This window comes from Panthera onca, chromosome B4 (genome assembly GCF_046562875.1).
Source record: "Panthera onca isolate mPanOnc1 chromosome B4, mPanOnc1 haplotype 2, whole genome shotgun sequence".
Taxonomy (NCBI): Eukaryota; Metazoa; Chordata; class Mammalia; order Carnivora; family Felidae; genus Panthera; species Panthera onca.
This window is the reverse complement of record NC_138345.1, coordinates 34,297,387-34,320,854: the sequence shown is the minus strand read 5'-3', so window position 1 is coordinate 34,320,854 and position 23,468 is coordinate 34,297,387. Positions and strand designations below refer to the sequence as shown.

At 41.4% G+C, this 23,468-nt stretch overlaps 2 protein-coding genes across 9 annotated transcripts in view; one reads left to right on the top strand and one right to left on the bottom strand.

Annotated features, from left to right (window-relative positions):
* The window catches only part of SLC25A18 (solute carrier family 25 member 18), a 28,720-nt gene extending 23,226 nt beyond the window's left edge, over positions 1 to 5,494 (top strand). For 7 of the 8 annotated variants that reach the window (XM_060658937.3, XM_078450242.2, XM_078450243.2 and 4 more), the window contains 4 exons: positions 2,451 to 2,616; positions 3,467 to 3,621; positions 4,208 to 4,283; positions 4,717 to 5,494. In XM_060658937.3, coding sequence (XP_060514920.1) covers positions 2,451 to 2,616; positions 3,467 to 3,621; positions 4,208 to 4,283; positions 4,717 to 4,858 — 539 coding nt within the window. In that variant the 3' untranslated portion in view covers positions 4,859 to 5,494. The remainder of the gene's footprint in view (positions 1 to 2,450; positions 2,617 to 3,466; positions 3,622 to 4,207; positions 4,284 to 4,716) is intronic. The other variant, XM_060658933.3, reaches the window with a different exon arrangement.
* A 960-nt stretch (positions 5,495 to 6,454) lies between these two features.
* The window catches only part of ATP6V1E1 (ATPase H+ transporting V1 subunit E1), a 31,073-nt gene continuing 14,059 nt past the window's right edge, over positions 6,455 to 23,468 (bottom strand). Inside the window, exons 5-9 of the mRNA XM_060658939.3 lie at positions 15,088 to 15,177; positions 14,432 to 14,500; positions 11,682 to 11,776; positions 8,308 to 8,395; positions 6,455 to 7,059 (exon numbers count right to left, since the gene is read on the bottom strand). Coding sequence (XP_060514922.1) covers positions 6,997 to 7,059; positions 8,308 to 8,395; positions 11,682 to 11,776; positions 14,432 to 14,500; positions 15,088 to 15,177 — 405 coding nt within the window. The 3' untranslated portion in view covers positions 6,455 to 6,996. The remainder of the gene's footprint in view (positions 7,060 to 8,307; positions 8,396 to 11,681; positions 11,777 to 14,431; positions 14,501 to 15,087; positions 15,178 to 23,468) is intronic.

The window sequence follows — 23,468 nt, the reverse complement described above, 5'->3', positions numbered from 1 at the left end:
ACCCTTAGAAGTCTTATGTTAACCATCTTAACAGTTTGGTCAGATGGTCTTAATAGTAACCATCTATTCTAGATTTCAACACTTCCAGTTCAGAAAAAATAGCAGAAACGAGAAACTTGACTCAGAGGGACAGAAAATTCCCTCATACCTCTATCATATCACCATGACATTTAGGCTTGATTTTCTAAAGATTTTAAGTGTCAACATCCTGATCACAAATATTTCTCTCAATAGACATTCTATTATGCTACAGAAGCTGGCTGTTAGTGGGAAGGCATAACAAGGGACAAGAGAACCATTCCTATTGTTTTTGTTTTCTCTGGAAGAGAATTTTCCTAAATCCTGATCCTTTCAAAAATTTAGAGTGGTGTAGGTACCAAGGCATACATTAAGAACAAGCATTAGCTATCTGGTAGAAGGGAGGCCAGCCCCAGGGGTGGGGCAGAGGGCTTCTCCTCAGAGGGAAACCACAATGCCTGAATTAAATGAGTCAATGTGTGACGTGCCTAACATGGCACCTGGGAAGGTCGTCAATGAACGTGGGTGTCCTTCCCCTCCTCAAACCAAGTATGCATGTGTGTGCTAGAATCAACTGGTTTTCTGGGTTGGTTCACACTAGCCTGAAGCACATAACACTGCAGAAAAAATAAAGTTTGGGCACTGGAAAGAGTGTTTTGATCTACAAGAGTAAAAGCTCTGGAAGTTTTGTTTTTTAACTCAGATGAGAGTTTTCAGTATTCCTAAAACGCATAAAAAGTGAAAGGCTATGAATGAATGGATGAACTATGTACCTATCTAAAGCAGACAGCGGGGAAAATAATGTCCATTGATTAATTACCTTTTCTTTTAATAAATTTATTTTTGAGAGAGAGAGAGAGAAAGAGAGAATCCCAAGCAGGCTCCATACTGTCAGCACGGAGCCCAAGGTGGGGCCTGAACCTACAAACTGTGAGATCATGACCTGGGTGGAAGCCAAGAATCAGATGCCTGATGGAGCCACCCAGGTGCCTCTGATTAACTACCCTCTTAAAGCTAATTGTTTGAGGCCTGCACCTAGATTGCTACCACAAGAAAATGTGTGGTAACTAGCTTTCTTAATATGAAATGTTGCCCTGCTAGGTATCAAACAAAATTGGGATATGAAATAACTTCTTTTTAGCAAGGACCTAAAATCTAGACAAAGCTTCTCGGTGAGAAGAAAACAAATACACAATTTCAGTGTGTTGAACCCTGTGGTCATTAAGGAGACTCACCCACATATGAAATGCTTGTACTTGAAATGCTCGGGAGAAAAAAAATTCCATTCTATTTATTAGATGTTTAACTCATCAAATTGCAGGCTCCGAATTATTCAACTAAAATGAAGAATCAAATTCTGTCAAATGGTGAAGGGTTTAAAGACCACGTTCACTTAATCTTGGAATACTGGATCAAGGAGGCACCTCTGGAAGTCTGAAGGAGAAAGCGTTTGGACAAAAAGAATTTGCTGCTTTACACATTAGGCAGAAGGCATATGGGACTCCAATGTCCCAAAGTGCCAATAGGATCTCTGTAAATAGCTCAGAGATGGTTTAGAAATGGCAGCCAGACCAAAAGCAAGTTTTAACAGGAGGATAAGGACCTGGCAGGTAGGGGCAGGTGCTGCTATAGCTTCCTATGAAGGGAGCCGGGCAGGCTGTGGCTGTGCTCTTACGAAGCACCTTGTACAGTAGGGACAACAAATTAGATAATAACCATCTTAGGAAGATTTCCTTGGAGCCAAAAACTAATGTTCTAAAATTAGGACAGGGGCGCCTGGGTGGCTCAGTTGGTTGAGCATTGGACTCTTGGTGTCAACTCAGGTCATGATCTCGAGGTTTGGGGGATGGAGCCCCACATCAGGTTCTGTACTGACAGTGTGGAGCCTGCTTGAGATTCACTCTTCCTTTCTCTTTCCCTCTGCCCTTCCCCGCTCGCATGCTCTCTCTCTCTCAAAATAAATAAACTTTTTTTTTTTTTTTTTTTTAATTAGGACAATCCAGGGCTCCTGGCTGGCAAAGTCGGTGGAGTGTGTAACTCTTGATCTCGGGGTTGTGATTTCAAGCCCCACGTTAAGTATAGAAATACTTAAAAATCTTTGGGGTGCCTGGGTGGCTCAGGCAGTTGAGTGGCAGACTCTTGATTTCAGCTCAGGCCATCATCCCAGGGTGGTGGGATCGAGCCCTGCATCGGACTCCACACTGAGTGTGGAGCCTGCTTGAGATTCTTTGTCTCTGCCCTTCTCACTCTCTTTCAAATTAAAAAACAACAAAACTTAAATAAAAATTAGGACAAGCCTCAGAATTCTATCAGGATGTCAGCCTTGCCCCCAAAGTGTCCCAGGGGTAGGAAGTGGGGGGTACACTCCTGTGAGTGTTTTGCAATACCTGCTGGGGCCTGGCTTGTGACAGTGTCTGTCCTCTCCCTTTCAGCAGTTCATCGTCAGGGCTCGGCCTCAGCGCCTTCCTCCTCCAGGTCCTACACTACCCGCTCGGCTCCCACCCACAAGCGCCCGTCTGCCACCCTTATTGCCTGGGAACTACTTCGCACCCGGGGCCTGTCTGGTCTCTATAAGGGTCTGGGCGCCACTCTCCTCAGGTGAGACTTTCTTCCTGAGCTTGGGACACAGAAGGGTCCCAGTGAACAGGAAGAGGGGCCAGAGGGCCAGAGGCACTGCTGCTCCAATCTGTCTCTGCATTCTTCCTAGAACATTTAAACCCCAGAAAGCAAACTATCCTGATGCTTCCTATTTTGTCCAGAGTTGGGCAGAATTGCAGAGGATGGGTATAACCTGGAAGACTAGTTTGAGGCCCTTGCTCCAGTAACCAGGCCCACATGAGTATTGGGTGTTCTGTGGTCCAAAGGCACCTAAGAATGCCCTGTGTACAAAGGACTTTGGGTCATTTATAAGCAAATGAGTGCACAGATCCCTCATTTTACTTTGCTACTTGGCCAAAATCCTTAAAGTTGGTCTGAAGTGCCCCAGGCCAGGGGATAGTTTCCTTGCATCAGATCTCATTAAGAGATCTATTGCCTAATAGATAAATGAACTTCACCCTCCTGCCTACCCCATCCCCTCAACACTTAGCTTGGATAGCCCTTCACCAGACACTTGCTCAACTCATTAACTCTAACATAGCCTGTCACCCTTTCTCATTGAACGCACTGCCAGTCTCTGCACCCGCTGCTGGCTCCTCACAGAATGGCTGCGGGTGCTGGTAGGGCAGAGTAATGAGCTGGGGGTGGGGAGACAAACCCATCGTCTCCCTTCCATCGTCTCCCTTACACCCTGCATTATCACAGGGTGCCAGAGAGGGAACAGGTAACTGTGGGCTTGTCTTTGACCATCTGCTGGGCTCTACAGCTCATGGAAAGGTGTACTGCATGACCTTAGGTGGGAGCCCCGGAAGCAGCAGGTAGCTCAGTGTTTCCTCTTGCTCTCCTGCAGAGACATTCCCTTCTCCATCATCTACTTCCCACTGTTTGCCAACCTTAACAACCTTGGGTTCAACGAGCGTACCGGGAAGGCCTCCTTTGCTCATTCCTTTATGTCAGGCTGTGTTGCGGGTTCCATAGCTGCTGTCACAGTAACACCTCTGGACGGTAAGTGCATCAGAGATGAGGGTCTTCAAGGGTTGCTTTACAAGTTAGATAGCGTATAGTTGTCTATAGGATAAATAGGAATCTTCCACTTTCAGGACAGAAATGAAACAGTTCCAACCTGAAACCCCTCTTGGGTCACAACCTGTGGTCACTGGCAGAAACTCACCAAGAGTCTTCCCAGATAAAGTGGCAACAGTGAGACCTTTGCTCTATTTCTTATCACCGACAAATCCCTTCACCTCCTAGGTGCTGATTTCATTAGTTTTTTGTTCCTTGAGGTGGGGGCAGTTAAAATCTAAAAGGCTAAAGGCAGGAGTTAAGCAGTATGGGAAGAACGGGCTTCTCCTATCCTCAGGGCTAAACTCGGCTGCTCCAACAGGCAAGTGGACCCTCACACTTTTCCTACAGAAACTATGTCATTTCTAATTCCTCCAGGAAGATCTTCTAGTCCAGATCACACAATGGCAGAGCTGGCCTCAGGATTCCGTTTTCTCTACACTGGCTCTGCTAGGAAACCACTTCGTGTGGAGGATAGGATGCCAAAAGCAAGACGTTCATTACTTATTTTAACTTTTGCTTGATTTAGTTTTGAAAACTCGAATCCAAACCCTCAAAAAAGGCCTGGGTGAGGACAGCTACAGTGGGATCACCGACTGCGCCAGGTGAGAGCCCTGTCGCCCCTCACAGGCCCTCACAGGCTGCGTCCATGTCTACCTACACCCCACCTAGGGCAACAGTTTATCACCGCACTACGCTGAGCTCTGGATTTCTTTGAGATCTGCTCCTTCCCCTCACCTCTCAACAGAAACAGGATGTAGAGGGAGCTTTTTTCTCCTTGCATCCCTGCAGCATCTTTCTCCCAGAAAGACAGATTGAACCACTTTCCCAGGGCTCAGCCCGGCTGCTTAGTAACCAGACTGCACACACATGATGGGTGGGGCAAGGCTCCCACAGGCCCGGGAGGTGCTATTGCTGTGAAAAATGACATCTACCTTCCGTGGAGAGATGTGCACATGTTGGAGGAGAGCGGATCACTTCACACCGTCTGCAGTGCACTCCTGTCAATCAGCTCACAGGGCTCTTCTCTCTCCGCAGGAAAATCTGGATTCAGGAGGGACCATCCGCCCTCATGAAGGGAGCAGGCTGCCGGGCCCTGGTCATAGCCCCTCTCTTTGGGATTGCCCAAGGGGTCTACTTCATTGGTATTGGAGAGCGGATCTTAAAGTGTTTCGAGTAGAGAGTTGGAGCTCAAGTCCCTTTACTTGCTGCCAGCTCTCTAGCATATTCTACTTAGATTAGAGAGGGATGAGCGAGACACCCCCCATGTCATACTCTGTCCTCTAACCTGTAGTGCTACCTCACTCTCAGAAGACACACTCTTATCCCAATAAGCAAGCTGGGTATGGTCCCGTTCTCCCTTCGTGATATCCGCATCTGTTTTTTGGCGGGGTTATAGCTACCAGGGAGCTTCAGAAGCCCTTAACCACCTACTTTTCAACAGCAAACATAGTATGTGCTTGGGGTGTATTAACTGCGGGACCCTAACACATAGTAAGATAGAGGGGTTGTTTCTCCATTTTACATTTCTACTTCACACTCAAACTCCATACACTTGAGTCAGTTTGAAGATTTAGTGTTATTTCTGAGTTAAATAACTTATGGTTAGTTCTAGCACTGATTTGGGGGAAAAGGAGGATCAGAAGTTCAAGGGGACCATGAAAGCCCTCAAAGTCAGCACCTCGTTCAAAACCAAGCAGCTGAGAGATTAGGCCGATGAGCGGCCTGGGCTGTCAGGGCGGCTGTCCTGCACCACACAGACTCTCACAGAACAATGTCCATGGAACCTGGTTTTAAATAAAACTGATTAAACTCTCATCTTGTAATTAGTGGGAGCAGTAGACCCGCTGCAATGGATTGTTTTCCCTCCACCTTTCCTCATCCATCCCAGAACCAAAATGCATGAAAATGAGCTCTGAGGCAGGTCTTTAGCACGTGCCCTTCAAATCACCACTCATGAGGTCAGAGGACAGCCATGGGGATACTTTATCTTTCAGTTACACTGGGTTTGAAGTCTTGACCCCATCATTTCCTAACCGCATCACCTTGAGGAATGGGATCCACTGTGACAGTTCCCACGCACCAGTGCCTTCGCCGGAGGGCTGTCAGAGAAATGCTATCAGCATGCAGGCTCAAGTCTTAGGTAAAAAATGCCTGTCCCGAAAATTGGTATTTACATTAGTCCCCATCTAATCTCACTTATGTTAATGAAAAAACGGCCAGCCTCAGTAGCCTCATTCTCTCTAGAGAAGCCCACATTGGAGTCTGGCTGCAGAGACAGACCTGAGTTAGATAGCAACTCTGCCTACCGGTAAGATCTTGGGCAGTTATTAGTCGTCATCTGAGAAAAAAATAAAGAACGAGGAGAGGAAGAAAAGGCCCTTTGTGAAAGGGTTTAGGCCTAACACACAGTAACCCTTCTCCTCCAATAAGCCCCTAGATGCTTTTCTTTTCTGACTCTGCCAAAGCTAATAAAACTATTTCCTCAATAAAGCTGTCGAACCCTCTGGAGGACAGGTAATATTGAACACCTGTGCGTGTGGTGTGTGTGAAAGATCCTAAGGGGCTACAAGGAACACCTCTGGATAAAGGCCTGGTAAAAGTGAGCAGGAAGTGCCAGAGGACACAGAGGGTTAATGGTTTCAAGTAGTGACAGCTGTCGACCAGCAAATGCTATGGGGATTAGGAAAATGCTGCTTATCTAGATACCTCAGGAAGAACTGGACCCTCTCAAACCACAAACTCGTAGAACCTTGCATAATAAAACACAGTGAAATCCATGTAAACCTTTTGTTTTAATAAATAAAACATATTCATGGCTTAGATTTTAAATCACATTTACAGATGAGGAACACTTCTAGGCCCAAACAGGTTAACAGTGAAGCTACTACTGCTGGAAGGAATGCGTGCCCCCACCCCCCACCATGCATTTTAAGCCTAAAAGCAGAGATTTAATATCAGAGAACACTATACACGTCACCCTCTAGACTGGAGAACTGAAATCAGAGGAAGAGCAAAGACTTGGTGAAGCTCCCATAACCACCATCTGATACCCTCACCTTCATACTACAGAAGCAAATGAAAGCTGTGCTACTTTTAGAGTAGCTAGAAGGAGGTTTCCTGATTACATTAAGTGGAACTTGCTCTCATTGTTAACAATTAGGACACAGGCATTAGCTACAGAAGAGTATCCACTGATAAATACAGAATATTAGAACAGTGAAGAGGAAGCCACACAGATATCTTGTTTCTTCAAATATTAGAAACTTCCACATCACAGCCAGAGAGCAGTGGATCAACTCCACCTCTCCCAAAGGCTTAGTCCAGAAACTTCCTGTTGGCATTTGCACCAAATAAGGCTCCCCGAACTTCTGGCATCATCTGTGAAGAAATAAGTTCTTTAATAGGGAAGTGTTGTCAATTGGAAAATATGGAAAGAACTGCACATCTTAACTGCAAGTGGAGAGTCACTGACCCTTACATGGCTGGGAAAGAAATCACAAAGCTATGTGCTTTGTGTAAGGACCAATCTGTCCTTACTTATCCAAAAAACTATTAACAGAATCCTTGGCGAGAAACTTAACCAATCGCAAATTTGTGGTTATGACTGGCTGCTTAAGGGGATGAAGAAAAAAAACTATAACTAAAGCCATTATCATTTAAGGCATCTTTTTTTTTTTTAAAGTAATCTCTACATCCAATGTGGGGCTCGAACACACAACCCCGAGACCAAGAGTCCCACACTACCGATTGAGCCAGGCGCGTGCCCTTATGGCTTAAGGCTTCTGTTACTCTGTGATGTAGGGAGAAGAGATGATCCCTTAACAATACTCTGGATCAGCTATGTTTCTTTCAACAGTTACTGAGTGCCTACTATGTGCCAAGCAGAACACCCATAATGCCAGTTTGTAATGAGGCACTCATTCGTACGGCAACTGAAAAATCCTTAGGATGTAAGCTCGAACTTCTAAGGCTATGCTGTCCGACAGAGGCCACTAGCCACATTTGGTTGTTACTGTGCATTTGAAATATGGTCCGTGCAACCATGGGACTCATTTTTTAATTCTACTTAATTTTAATTTATTCATATGTGGGTAGTGGCTACTCTAATGGGAAACACAGCTTTACGGTGTAAGTTACCAGCAGATGATACTCTAGGTCAAAGTGCTTTCACTGTAAGACAAGTTAGCAGCCACAGCAGCAGACTACCACCGCTGAAAGAGGCCCCACATTTTGAGATAACTGGATTTTCCTGGCTTGTTTCCTAGAGCTCATTTGTGCAAACCTGGAAACATCTGGAGAGCCAGCAGCCCTATGGGAATTCCTTTAAATAATATTTACTTTAGATCCCACCATTATTACTGGAGAAAAGGACTCTGCTCAGCACCTCTACATGTAGTAAAATGTTTACATTAGAATCCTAAATAAACCTTCATTCAACCCTAAATCCACTCTCACGTAAATGGTATCACCTCAGTAAATGCCACTAAGTGCCCACTGCCCATTCAAGAAAATGCCACAAAATGTGGAAAGAGTGACAAACCCCAAATACCAGGGAATGGACATATGTTCTCTGTACCACTTCAAAGTAACAACAGACCAACTAATAAGAAGTATTCCCACACTCACCTGCTGGGCTATGAGATCCAGCCGGCTTTCTAGGGTATTGGAAACTTTTATTTTACGATCTCCATTATAGATCTCAACTCCACCAGCTCTACAAAGAACACAGGAAATAACAATTTTTATAGATTTGAGGAAGACAGACACATGGTACATTTACTTTCTTCCCTTGGAAGAAAGCTATTTGGTGTATGGAGCGTCTAAATACTATAAGGGACCAATAAACATAAGCAATAAGCTTAAAAGTAATTCAAAAAGCCTCTGAGGATTTAAGGTATGGATGGTGATAATAACTGTCACTTACCAAGTGACTGCTATGTGCCAATCTGATTTTATGCTTAGCACCTAACTTAATTCTAACAACCAGTCCTCCTCAACAAAATGGAAAGGGGGAGGATTTGGTCCCATTTTGCATATCAATGGAGTCCTCATCTGAATATTTCTTAAATGCCCAATCCTGCTAATTACCAGCAAGTACTGATAAAGCAATATTCATAACTGCACTGTATATCAGATTAAAGGTACAACAGCAATATTGTGCCAAACTTGCCCTTAGAAAATTCTGCCTCTAGGGGCGCCTGAGTGGCTCAGTCAATTGAGCACCCAAATTCAGCTTAGGGCATCTCACGGTTTGTGGGTTCAAGTCCTGTGTCGGGCTCTGTGCTAACAGCTCAGAGCCTGGAGCCTGCTTCAGATTCTGTGTCTCCCTCTCTCTCTGCCTCTCCCCCACCCACACTCTGTCTCTCAAAAATAAACAAACATTAAAAAAAATTTAAAAATTAAAAAAACAAAGAAAGAAAGTCCTGCCTCTAGAGGCACCTGAGTGGCTCAGTCCATTAAACATCCAACTCTTGATTTTGGATCAGGTCTCACGTAATCTCATGGTTGTGAGACTGAGCTCCGAGTTGGGTTCTGTGCGGAGTGTGGAGTCTGCCTAAGATTTTCTCTCTCTCTCTCTCTCTCTCTCTCTCTCTCCCCCCACCCCCCCTTTCCCCACCTACGCAAGTGCACTCTTTCTCAAAGAAAAAAAAAAGGTCTGCCTCTAGACACAACTCATTTCTTCTTCTTGCTTTGTGTTTATTTTTGTTTAGTAATCTTTTTTTTTAAGTTTATTTATTTACTGAGAGAGAGAATGAGGGAGTATGAGCAGGGGAGGGGCAGAGAGAGAGAATCTCAAGCAGGCTCCACACTGGGTATAAGGGGCTCCATCTCATGACTGTGAGATCATGATCTGAGCCAAAATCAAGAGTCTGACGCTTAACTGACTGAGCCACCCAGGTGCCCCAATTTTTGTTTACTCTTGTTTAGTAATCTCTCCAACATGGGGCTCGAACCCACAAACCCAAGATCAAGAGTCACATGCTCCTCTGACTAAGCCAGCCAGGTGCCCCAAGCCACACCTCACTTCTGTCATTTCTGAAGTTTCTAGCACTTAGAGGCTTAAGGCATATAATAGGCCAACTCTTAAAAGGAGCTCCCCGGGAATGACATTCTTTTACTACATTAGAGTTTTATGAAATAATTTTATTAAATGAGGAAGCTATATGACAAAGCCTGGGAAAAGGTTTTGCAAATTTTCTTACTCTGTCCTCCCTCCCCCTGGCATTTCTTTGTTTAATCTACCTTTGGTTTCTCTAAACAGACTATATCCTTCATAAGGACATGGTTGGTTCTTTGCCGAAATCCTGACCCCAATGTCTGTGAGAGAATACTTTGTCCTCACAGAGGGAGTAAGGAGGAAGACCACCACTGTCTGAGAATATCGACTGTGTGCCAGGCACTCATAGAATGGAAAGCCGAGGGCTGCCCACAACTTCTGTCTTCACAGCAACCCCACCAGTGTCTTGGTATCCTCACCATTTTACAAACAGGAAAACAGGTTTAAAGAGATTCAATAGAATGAACTGATTGAATAAAACAACAATATTTAAAATTCTACTTTTAATTAGCACTAGAGTAAGTCTGCAGTTCCTTATCTACATTTCTGAAATTCAAAAAGCTGTCAGAACAGAAGTCTAATTTGTGTGTCTCCACAAGCTGAACTGTAGTTCTTGGCAGCAGATGACTTAGTGAATCTTTATGTATTTATCCCTTGTAGTGTGAATATTCCTAGTTTCCCATTCAGAAATATTAATGTATTTGATCACAGGTGTGATGCCTCAGACCCTGTTGGAGATATTATGTAATGTGTAGCATATGCACTTTATTGCTTTTCTAAACGCATATTCAAAACATCTGGCCCCCAAAGGTTTCAGGACTGAAACCCATTATTTACCAGGCTCTGAACCAAGTGTCTTATGTCCTGTCTGCTTAATCTCCATAACAATGATCATCTGCCAGTTGAATAACTATGTATATTGCATGTACCAGGCATTGCATTAAGTGCTGTATGGACATTATCTCATTTAAGCTTCCAAGAATTCTGTGAGGCAAGAATTCATTCCAATTTAGAGGTGAGGAAATAAGTCTCCGTGAGATTAAGTAACTAGTCCAAGAGTACCTAGCTAGTATGTGGCAGAGTGGAGAATCAAGCCTAAATCTGACAATACTGAAGCTTTTGTCACCAGCTTATACACCTCGGTATATAAAGCATTTTCACATGTACTATCTCATCTCTTTTCCTCAGTTCATGAAACAAAAAAGCTAAAAGCATTGACCCTATTTTACAAATGATGGCAATCAGTCTCCAGGTCCCATAGCTAACAAAAGGCTGACTTGGGACTCAAACCTACATCTGGTGCTCTTTCGACTAGGTTCACATGTCTCAAGGACTTTCTGCAATGTTAGTCAATGTGTGCCTATGCAGCATCAGACACACAGGCGCAATCAAGGAAATGACCTTGGCTGACCTTGTCAGGAGTTCCTGTTGCCTATCCCAATTGCACCAAGCTTATTAGGGATGCTGAAGAAATGTCCTGTCATTTCCTCACAGCAGAAGTACCACTGGTATTTGCAATTCTATATCTAAGGAACCTAACTATTAGAAAGTTCTATTAGTCTATACAGTAGTCACTATTATATGGGATTACTTTCCTTATTTCCAAGAAACTTAGAGGTAACAATTCTCTTCCTTAGCATCTGATACAGAGATGTGGACCCAGCTTTGAGTTCTGGGTAAAGAATTAGTGCTACCTCTCTGCAGAATAAACTAAGTGCCCATAGGAAGCAGGATGTTTAGAGTATGTCCAGCTGTTTAACAAGAGGGAACAACACAGTAGTGACAGGAAAAAAAAAAACCAGCAATAATTACAAGTGGAACACCACCACACCTCCATTCTTGTAGTAAAGAGTGCCTTGGAGAAAACTTTAAAAAAGACTCAGCACAGAAGCCATTCTCATAGTGAAAGAAGCTTAGATGTTAAAAGCAGAATACTCCTTACATTTCCTCAGGCAGATAGGCCTCCTGATCAATTTGGACATCAACATCTTTTTTGGTGGCAATTTTGTACATAGGAATCGCTTTTTGCACTGCAGCCTGAAAAACAGAAAACAAGAGGTTTTAGTAGAGACTCAGCAACAGGTATCAAAAAAAAATCAGCCAACTATACAAGCAAGGGTATTCCTATTTATCCAGTAAAAGAATAGATGCACTGCTGGTGGGAACATAAATGGTGCAGCTGCTGTGGAAAATGGTATGGCAGTTCCTCAAAAAAAAATTAAACTCTGAATTACCATATGATCCAGCAATTCTATCTCTGAGTATATATCCAAAAGTGAAAGGAGACACTTGAACAGGTATTAATACAACCACGTTCACAGCAGCATTATTCAATTGCCAAAAGGTAGGTAGAAACAACCCAAGTGTCTAACAGATGCATGGATAAACATGCATCACAAAATGTGATATATGCATATAATTCAGCCTTAAAAAGGAAGGAAATTTGGGATGCCTTGGTGGCTCAGATGGTTGAATGTCCAACTCTTGATTTCAGCTCAGATCATGATCTCATGGTTCCTGAGTTCCAGCCCTGAGTTGGGGTCTGTGCTGACAGCGTGGAGCCTGCTTGGGATTCTTTGTCTCCCCCTCTCTCTGCCACTCTCCTGCTCATGCTCTCCCTCCCCTCCTCTCTCAAAGCAAATAAACATTAGAAAAAAAAGGGAGGTGGGGGGGGGGAGGAAATTCTGACACATACTACCACATGACGAACCTCAAAAACCTCACAAAAGGACAAATACTGTATGATTCTACCAGTAAGAGGTACACAGTGTAGTCAAATTCAGAGAGACAGAAAGTAGAATGGTGGCTACCAGGGATTGCAGTTAGGGGAATGGGGGAGTCAGTGCTTAATGGGGACAGAATTTGTTTGGGAAAATGAAAATGTTCCAGAGAGGGATGGGGTGATGGGGTGATGGGGTGATGACTGCACAACAGTGTACACGTACTTAAGGCCACTGTACAGTTAGAATGCTAATTTTATACCAAGTACATTTTATAATTTTAAAAACAAATGAGCACATCAGGAGGAAAAAAATGCTATACTGCAATTAGGGTGATAAAATGTAATTAGTGGAAAGTCCTATCTAAATAACATTCTGCGGGAGTAGACATGTAAATAACATTTTCTAAAAGGAACTTTAGTTGGAAGCTCAGACCTGCCTCCATAGAATGCTTATCACCCTGGCAAACTCTCCAGTATGTCTAGCTTTCTGTTTTACAAGTTCATACATGAGGCTGTCAGCACAAACATGAGTTCAGGTTACTGGGATGATTTATAAACTAGAATCACAATTTATTTTTTTTATTTTAGAGAAAGAGCATGTGAGCGTGCAAGCAGGGGGGTAGGGAAGCGCAGAGAGAGAGAGAGAGAGAGAGAGAGAGAGAGAGAGAGAGAGAGACTATATTAACCACACGCTGAGCGTGGACCTGACTCAGAGCTCAATCCCACAACCCTTGGATCTTGACCTGAGCCAAAATCAAGAGTCAGACGCTTACTGACTGAGCCACCCAGGTGCCCCTAGAATCACACTTAATTAATTTATAGTGGAGAGTGAGAGGAATCAACACCTGTGTTCTCCAGCTGGCACTTTTTATTTCCTAGAAGACAAGTTGCTTGAGAAACAAATTATAGTAAGAATGCAAATATATTATGTACTATTAAGTGTACTAATTTACAATAAGAAATATAATTGCTAAGGAAATGTTAGCTAGGGGAGGCTGTGTGGCTCAGTCGGTTAAGCTTTGGACTCTGGCTCAGGTCATGATCTTGTGGTTTGTGATTTTAAGCCCCACATCTGGTGAACTCAAGCCCTGTTTTGGGTGAGCCCCACTTCTCTCTCTCCCTCTCTCTCAAAAACAAAACAAAACAAAAAAACAAACAAAATAAATATAATTGCTAAGGGATCAAGCACTCAATCCTTTCCTGAAAGCAAACGGCATGGAAATATTTTATTTTTTAAAGTTTTATTTAAGTAACCTCTACACCCAACATGGGGTTCGAACTCACAATCCCAAGATCAAGAGCCACATGCTCTTCTGACTGAGCCAGCACCCCACATGAAAGAATTTTAATCTGAAGAGCAACACAATGACACAGAATCAGAGCTAGGAGAGCTCATTCTGATTCAAGGTCCTTTGGTCTAGAGCATCCTTCTAATGCTACAGCCTGTATGTACCTGCCATGGTGCCAGCAGTCACCCCTCACACTGGGGCATATTCTCCGTTGGACAGGACATGGAGGAACAACTTAGTATTTGCCTCTGGGCCTGCAGCTATGTTTTCACTGCTGACCAACCTTTTTTTCTGGTACCCACATTATTACTTCAAGTATAGGAATACACTGGGTTACAGCCAAACTTTGCTAGTCTGGGAGTAGTGTGCCTCTTTTAGATGGTACTGTCTGCCCATCTTTGTTCCAATCCAGTATGGACTGTTTTTATTGCTGAACTTTCAGAAGATTATGGTACTACAATGTTCCCAGAAAGGGAAGAGGGTACTAACTCAGATGGGGCAACTTGACCTCTTTACGAAAAGAAATCAGAGGCTTAGGTACACTTAATGTCCATAATGTGTTAAGATACCCCTAATTTACATGGTTGAGCTATCATCTATTTAAAGCATGCAATATAATCTCTAACATTTCAATGTATTAAAAAAAAAAAAAAAAATAGATGTCTTCTTTAAGCTCTTTACCTTTACCAGAGGGAAATCCTGTTTCCTGCAACGAACAATCATTCGCGGCTCCAACAATTGGTACAAACCCTTTAAAACACAGATTCAATTAGTAGGAAATGCAATTCATAAAACCCAATACCAAACAATATTTTTATAATTCTTTCATGTAATTTGGAAAAAGACAGAACACACAGTATGAGAACGTGGTAAAAAGCTTTTGATATCACAAACCAGACAAATACACCCAACACTCCAGTGGTAGAAACAAAATTTATACGGGAATCTTCTCTTACATCAACTAGGCAGAGGTCAAATGTTATTGTAATTAACGTAAGTAAAATAAGAATTCACAAACAAGCAGCAAACATTTAAGATGCATACTGTCTCTGGTCTGAGCCTCATAATTTAAAACAAGTATTTTAGTGGTGCAATCAAATTAAGGAAGTTTAAGGCCGGAGGTTGCAAGCATATTTGACCTTTGAGTTCTAAAGGACTAGTAAGACTATATAAAAGAGTGGTAAAATCTGGAAGTCTTAACCACCAGACTTTACTGTCCTCCCATGCATTTGTCTATTAGACAAGGAAAAGAGCGAAAGGAAGAAAGCTGAGATGACAAAACAGGAAAAAACAGAGCTGGTCTCTTAACACATCTTATTGATAACCTATAAAGTTACCTGGAGCACCAGACCATCCAGCAGCACCTGGTACCTAGTTGTATCTTTTACCACTTTGCTGAGTCTTTGTTTTGCTTCATTTAGTAGGTCCTACAAAGAGCAGAGAAGAATAAGTTTCTGGGTCATCAGCTCAGAACCCACCGTGAGGATGGTCCTGGCTCACACCCAATTGCTTCACATTATATTACTGTTTTCATTCAAAACACACTCCAAGACAGATGATAAACCAGATGTTGTACCAAGTCCTATACGTCAATACAAGGAAGCATGAAGAATCATCGATAACTCCTAGGGAGTTCACAATCAAGCAGAATAGCCCAGATTATCAATCAATTCAGAAATCTACAAAACTAACATAGAAAGAGCTACATGGTAAATATTTTAAAAGCAAGCTATTAGGACAATTGTGCAATAGGATTATATTTTTTATTAGGAAAAACACAAATAATATCTGGATAGATAGCAAAGCGTCAACAATGTTTACCTCTGGGAGGCTAGGTTAGCAATGATTTCAATTTTCTTTTTTAAGTGTTTATTTAAATTCCAGTTAGTTAACATACAGTATAATAAGTTTCAGGTGTACAATATAGTGATTCAACATGTCCGTATAACACCTGGTGCTCATCAGAAGTGCCCTCCTTAATTCCTATCACCTACTTAACCCATCCCCTCACCCACCAATGATTTCAATGTTCTTTATGCTAGTTTGTATTTTCTAAGTTTTTATTTACTTATTTTTGAGAGACAGAGAGAGAAAGAGCAGAGGAGGGGCAGAGAGAGAGGGACAGAGAGAGAATCCTAAGCAGGCTCCACACTGTCAATACAGAGCCCATTGAGGGGCTTGAATTCACAAACCATGAGATCATGACCTGAGCTGAAACCAAGAGTCGGATGCTTAACTAACTGAGCCACCCAGGTGCCCCTGTATTTTCTATAATAAACATTGACTTCTATAATAAAAGTAACTAAAATAAAAATTAAAAGGGATTATTAGGAAACATAAAGAGAACACATTGGAAATCATTCATTAAGTAACAAGCATTTATTGGCTTACTGGCAAAAAACGGAGTCTCGTCTTTTAAAAGGCAGAGATAATGCCTCTTAAATTCTCCAACACAGTCTATTTTAGTTAGTATAATCCTTGGAAAGTTATGTTTTTTGGTGTTTTAAGGAGGAAGGAGAGACACATGCTCACCTAGAGACCAGAGTTTGGGGAGAGAGGGTGGAGGGGAGGAAGTGACCCTCTATGTTGAAAAGCCCTTTGTTCTGAGAGTCACCCTTCATCCCTACCCCTCTGAGAACCACTGCCATGCAGGACACCTGCAGTGAGCTCTTGCTCCACAATGGGCGCCTAGGTGAGGGCATTCGGTCTAACATTCAAATCACACATCTAATTTCAAGCAAACATTTCTTTCATTTGACATTCACTAAGTGCAAATACACCAAGATTTATTTAAAAAAAAAATCAGAAGTATTCACTTTAGTGCCAATTTAAAAAAAGCTTTTAATAGAAAGTAAAATAAATTCAAAGACTTCAATAGCACCACTTCAATCTTATCATGGTATGAGCCTGGGTGGCTCAGTTGGTTAGGTGTCTTCTCAGAAGACTGGCGTGGCTCATGAGCTCACGGTTCATGGGCTCGAGCCTCCCGCGTCGGGCTCTGTGCTGACAGCTCAGAGCCTGGAGCCTGCTTCAGATCCTGTGTCTCCCTCTCTTTCTGTTCCTTCCCTGCTGGTGCTCTGTCTCTCAAAAATGAATAAATGTTAAAAAAAAATTTTTTTTTAAGAAGAAGAATGGTGGCCCTTCACCTGTACAGACTAACTTTGCAAGCAATTTTCAGTCAATTTTGACAGACAACTAATCAAAGTTCAAACACATACATGCTTTCATATGAAGACTGTTTCTAACATACTAACAAATGAAAAACTAAACAATACGAGCATGCACTACTGTGGAAGATTTTTTTTCATTTTAGTCAATATACAGTACAAAATTGGTTTCTGAAGATTTCTTCTTTTTGTTTTTTTAATGTTTATTTTTGAGAGAGATAGCGTGAGCAGAGGAGGGGCATAGCGAGAAGGAGACACAGAATCTGAAGCAGGCTCCAGGTTCTGAGCTGTCGGCACAGAGCCTGACGTGGGGCTCGAACTCACGAGCCATGAGATCATGACCTGAACCAAAGTCGAACGGTCAAGCCATTCAGGTGCCTCACTGTAGAAGATTTCTAATTTGTGGCTGGACACCCCCAAAAATTTCATGAAGGTGTTCTGAGAATCCATGTCATTAGAGTTTATAATGCGAACTGCTTAAAATTTCTTTTTCAAAAGCAAATAAAATAGTTGAAAAAAATTCTAATTCACATATTATTATACACCTTAAGATTATCTTCACTGAATTCAACATCTGTACAAAAAACCTTATACTGATTACAATGTCTCTAGAACATCCAGAACTAAGGGAAAACAAAAATACAGTGGTAGTATATCCAAGCTGACTTTGTTTATCTGAAAACAAAGACTAACCACACGTACAGTGAGTTATTTGCAAAGAAATGCTTGTTAAAAAGCTGCCCAAATGCTCTTATGTTGTTACTAGAGCGCTTTCCTCCCCAAATTATGAAAATAAATGGGTTGATCCAAAATGCAAGGATTCCAAACATCAAGTGATGACTGCAGTTTGTCTCCTTTAGAAACTTTTAACATGAACATAGTTTACCTATTCTTGTATTTCAGTCTATGTTACAATATATACTCTGTCCCCAAACCAAACATGACCAAATGCCATTCACTGGTGAATGATTCATACTTTTCACTTATAACTGTGTATGTGTGTATATGTGTGTATATATATATTTACATATATATGTATATATATGTATATGTGTATATACACACATATATACACATGTCTATATGTATGTACGTATATATGTGTATACACATGTGTATATGTATGGATATACACATATATACATGTGTACATACATGTATACACATACATACATATAGACATGTGTGTATGTATATATACACATATATACGCATACATACATATATACATACGTATATATGTATATATATATATACACATACACATATTTTAATGTTTATTTTTGAGAGAGACAGAGTGTGAGCAGGAAAGGGGCAGAGAGGAAGACACAGAATCTGAAGCAGGCTCCAGGCTCTGAGCTGTCAGCACAGAGCCCAACATAGGGCTTGAACTCGTGAATTGCGAGATCATGACCTGAGCCAAAGTTGGATGCTTAACCAACTGAACCACCTAGGTGCCCGACTTATATTTTTAAAAATTATTAATTTTGAGAGAGAGAGAAAGACAGAGAGAACGCAAGTGGGAAGGGCAGAGAGAAAGAATCCCAAGCAGGCTCTACACTGTTAGCCTGGTGCCCAATACAGGGCTTGAACTCACAAACCATGAGATCATGACCTGAGCCGAAGTCAGACAGTTAATTGACTGAGCCACCCAGGCGCCCCCACTTTTAATTATCATATATATATATTTTTTAAGTTTATTTATTTTGAGAGAGAGAGAGAGAGAGAGAGAGAGAGAGAGAGAACGTGCTCACACACATGGGGGAGGAGTAGAGAGAGGGAGAGAAAAATCCCAAGCAGTCTTCTGTCAGCACAGAGCCAGAGGCGGGGCTCGACCCCCTAAAATGTGAGATCATGACCTGAGCTAAAACCAAGAATCAGATGCTCAACCGCCTGAGCCACTCAGGAACCCCAGCATAATTATATTTTAACTAGATTATACCACTTGTTAAATGGAAGATAGGAGTATTATAATTGTTTTAAACTTTAAAATGCAGTTTTAATATACTAATTAAGTTTTTTTCCCTAAAAGAAAAAAAATCACTCTTTTATTACATTCTCCACAAAACTGAAAAAGTAGTTAAAATTCTCAGAGGAGTTTGCAAGATTCTAGTTTGTTAATAAATCAGAAAAGGATAGAAAGTTCTTTTACTGTTTCCCTGCTTATGACCCAAAGTAGGAGTCCTTTCCCAACAAGGCCCTATTGAGAGATGGGCCCAAGTAACAGCAAAATAGTATAGTTTGAAGCCTGAAACAAGTTAACAGGCATGCTTTGCTAAATTTACCTAAGCAAAATCAAGTACTTTTTTTTGTTACTGAAGTACAGTTGACATACAATGTTATATTCCTTTCAGGTGTGCTACCTAGTAACTGGACAATTCTACCCACTACTCAGTGTTCACCACCGTAAGTCACCATCTGTTACCTTATGACATTACATTATTGACTATATTTCCTACGCTGTACTTTTCATCTCCATGACTTGACTTTTATCTGTACCTCTTAATCCCCTTCACCTCACCCAACACCCTCCCTTCTAGCAACCACCAGTTTGTTCTCTGTATCTGAGTCTGTTTGTTCACTTGTTTTTCAAATTCCACATATAAGCAGAATCATATGGTGCCTGTCTTTCTCAGACTCATTTCACTTGGCACAACAGTCTTTTATCCATCTACGTTGTCACAAATAGTTAAGATTTCTCTCTTTATGGTTGAGTAATATTCCACTGTGTATATATACCCCCTTCTTTATCTATTCATCTATCAATGGACATTTGGGACATTTGTCTTGGCTATTGTAAATAATGCTATAGTAGGGCTGCATATATCTTTTTGATTAGTGTTTCCATTTTCTTTGTTTCCATTTTCTTTGATTAGTGTTTCCATTTACAGGGTAAATACCCTGTAGGAGAATTGCTGGATCATATGGTATTTCTCCTTTTAAAAAGATATTTTTATTATTTTTTAATCTCTACACCCGATAAGGGGCTTGAACTCATGACACTGAGATCAGAAGTCACATGCTCTACCAACCGAGCCAGCCAGGCATCCCTGGATCATATGGTATTTCTATTTTTAATTTTTTGAGGAACCTCCATACTGTTTTCCAGAATGGCTGCACCAGTTTACACTCCTACCAACAGTGCATGAAGGTTCCCTTTTCTCCACACCCTTGCCAACACTTATTTCTTATCTTTTTTTTTTTTTTTTTTAACGTTTATTCATTTTTGAGACAGAGAGAGACAGAGCATGAACGGGGGAGGGTCAGAGAGAGGGAGACACAGAATCTGAAACAGGCTCCAGGCTCTGAGCTGCCAGCACAGAGCCCGATGCGGGGCTCAAACTCACGAACCGGGAGATCATGACCTGAGCCGAAGTCGGACGCCCAACCGACTGAGCCAGCCAGGCGCCCCTTATCTTTTTGACAGTAGCCATTCTGAAAGGTATGAGCTGATACTGTGGTTTTGATTTACATTTCCCTGATGATTACTGATATCGAACACCATTTTAAAAATGTCTATTTAGGTCCTCCACCCACTTTTTAGCCAGATTGTTTCAGGGAGGTGGTGTGGTGTTTAGGTGTAGAAGTTGTTTATATATGTTTTTATATTTACCCTTTATTGAATGTATTACTTGCAAATATCTTCTCCCATTCAGTAAGCTCCCATTTTGGCTGTTTTGTTGTTGTTGTTGTTGTTTATTTTTTAAAATTTATTTTGAGAGAGAGTACATGGGAGGAGCAGAGAAAGGGGGAGAGAGAGAATCCCAAGCAGGTTCTGCACTATCAGCGCAGAGCCCAGTGTGGGGCTTGAACTCACAAACCATGAGCTCATGACCCGAGCTGAAGTCAAGAGTCAGACGCTTAACTGACTGAGCCACCCAGATGCCCCCCTATTTTGTTTTAATGATGAAAAACAAATAACATTTAAATTAACAAGGGCACCCAGCTGACTCAATCAGTGAAACATGCAACTCTTGATCTAAGGTTGTGACTTTGAACCCCACATTGGGTATACAGATTAAAAATAAAATCTTAAAAAAAGAAAAGTTAACAACAAAATGTCAAAAAGGACAATCCTTTTCCTTCTTCTTCTAAGTATGTAATTATTAGACGATAGTCACTTTCTTTTTCACATTTTCCCCATGGTGGTATTATCTCAGTGGTTGTATCAGATTGGCTTTATTTCCATTTGTTACAGAACATCAGCTAGCTTTTGCTTTAAAGCATTTATCTGACAGAGGTATTTCTATGGATAACCACTAATAAAGGAATCTACTAAAGAAACTGTAAGACTATTACCCTTTTCAATACACTGAGTGTGATTAGCTTTTAAGATTTTTCTAGTCCCTCCATAAGAGATTCTTAGTTTAGTGAACAAACTGAGGGCTGATGGAGGGAAGTGGGCAGGGGGATGGGTTAAATGGGTGATGGGTATTAAGGAGGGCACTTGTGATGAGCACTGGGTGTTATATGTAAGTGATGAATCACTAAATTCTCCTGAAACCAAAAATCAAATAAAAACAAAAACAAAAAACAAAGCCAAATAAAATAACCAACAAAAATGACTTTTCTAGTCCCTGAGGGCTCAAGAGAAAGTAAACCCTCAAAATCTCCCCCACAGCAACAGTCAATTTCAAATATATTCTACACAAAGCAGACTAAACCCTCAGAGCAAGAAATATTTAAACAGTAATCCATCTCCTCACAAAGACCTGGAGTCTGAAGACAAGGTTATAATTTTGAGTTAGTCCAGACACTGAAACACATGATGACAGCAGTAATGTGAAAAACATTCTTTAAGTTCAAAGGAGGAAGAGCACAGATTTAAAAAGAGAAAAAAAAAAAAAGAAAGAAAGAAAAAGGTGGATCAATTTATGAGGGGTTGGTGGGGGGGTTAAAGAAACTGGGTGGAATATGATGCCCTGACAAAACAATTAAAATTTCTTCCTTTTTTTTTTTTAGAATTAAAATTTCTATGTAAACATAGTGAAACTATTAAGAGGTGCTCAAAAATCAACCTTTAATTTTTTAACTTATTTTTAATGTTTTTATTTATTTTTGAGACAGAGAGAGACAGAACATGAGCAGGGGAGAGGCAGAGAGAGAGGGAGACACAGCATCTGAAGCAGGCTCCAGGCTCTAAGCTGTCAGCACAGAGCCTGATGTGGGGCTCGAACTCACAGACTGTGAGATCATGACCTGAGCTGACGTCTGATGCTTAACCGACTGAGCCACCCAGGCGCCCCTCAACCTCTAATTTTAAGTGTCCATCAGAACAACCTAAACCCGAGAAGTATTATCACTTCAATCCGAACAGTCTGGTTAAGAAGTCATTTAAGGCTTCGCACAATCTAGGAAGCTTATGAGCACAAGGATTTAAAGCATATACTCTGTAAGACATTTGGCTGAAAGAAACTGTAGCCCCTCCTCATCGTGGAATCCCTCAAGCATTTTTCTCTGGGCTGGAATTGACCAATCAACTATGGTCAAGCAAAGAGGAGTGGAGTATGGAGATAGGTTTGCTGTAAGAGAATAAAATTAAATAAAGATGACTTGTAAAGAGCAATACTAGCCATCTGTAAAAGTAGCCCACTATGAAAAATCTGGAAATAGGTTAAGTGAGGACTTTTAACACCATCTAAAACTGCAATCAAGGAGGCAGGGAAGCCAGAATAAACCCAAACTCTAGCTAAGAAGGCTGAAACCTGACTGACATAAATTATACTGTCCCTTGAGTATTCCCATAACTTAAAAGATATGTCATCATAGGTGAAAGAGGCAAATTATGATCAACAATGGTACAAACCACTAATATCTTAGTGACACTCTTTGATACTAAATTCAAACTTTCTGGGGCACCTGGGTGGCTCAGTTGGTTAAGTGTCCAACTCTTGATATTGGCTCACAGTTTGTGAGATGGAGCCCCACATCAGGCTCTGCACTGAAAGTACGGAGCCCGCTTGGGATTCTCTCTCTCTCTCAAAATAAATAAACATTTAAAAAATAAATAAATTCCAACCTTCTGATTATCATCTGGCTCCCCAAGCAGCTTTTCGAAGGAGAGATGTGTAAATTACTGCAGTTCACATGTCAGTTTACATTTTATTATCAGTATTTTGGAAGGACATATCTGCCCACTTGAACCTGACTGCCTCTAACCTAACTGCCCTCTTAAACCTGACTGTTTTATAGGAAACAGAAGGTTCAAAGTGCTTAAAATATTTGCCCACCGAATAGCTGATACCGGGAAACAGAAATTCAAATCTCACAGGAATTCCAAAGCTTGTGCTCTTAAACATCAGGGCAGGCAAGGAAAAAGGATAAACATCAGAGAAAATAACTACTAGAAATAAAATGTTTTCAAACAGCGAAATCCATTTAAAGCAGGTATGTATGCTTTGATGAATATGTAACCCTGTCTGCTCTGTTTCCTCAGCCCTCTAGGCCTCTTACTGTGTTTGCTAAACTGTAAATTACTTGATGGTAAGAAGTTAGACTTGACAAAGGGCTAAGGAAACACGTCTTTAGAACTAAAATTATAGAAATGTTTA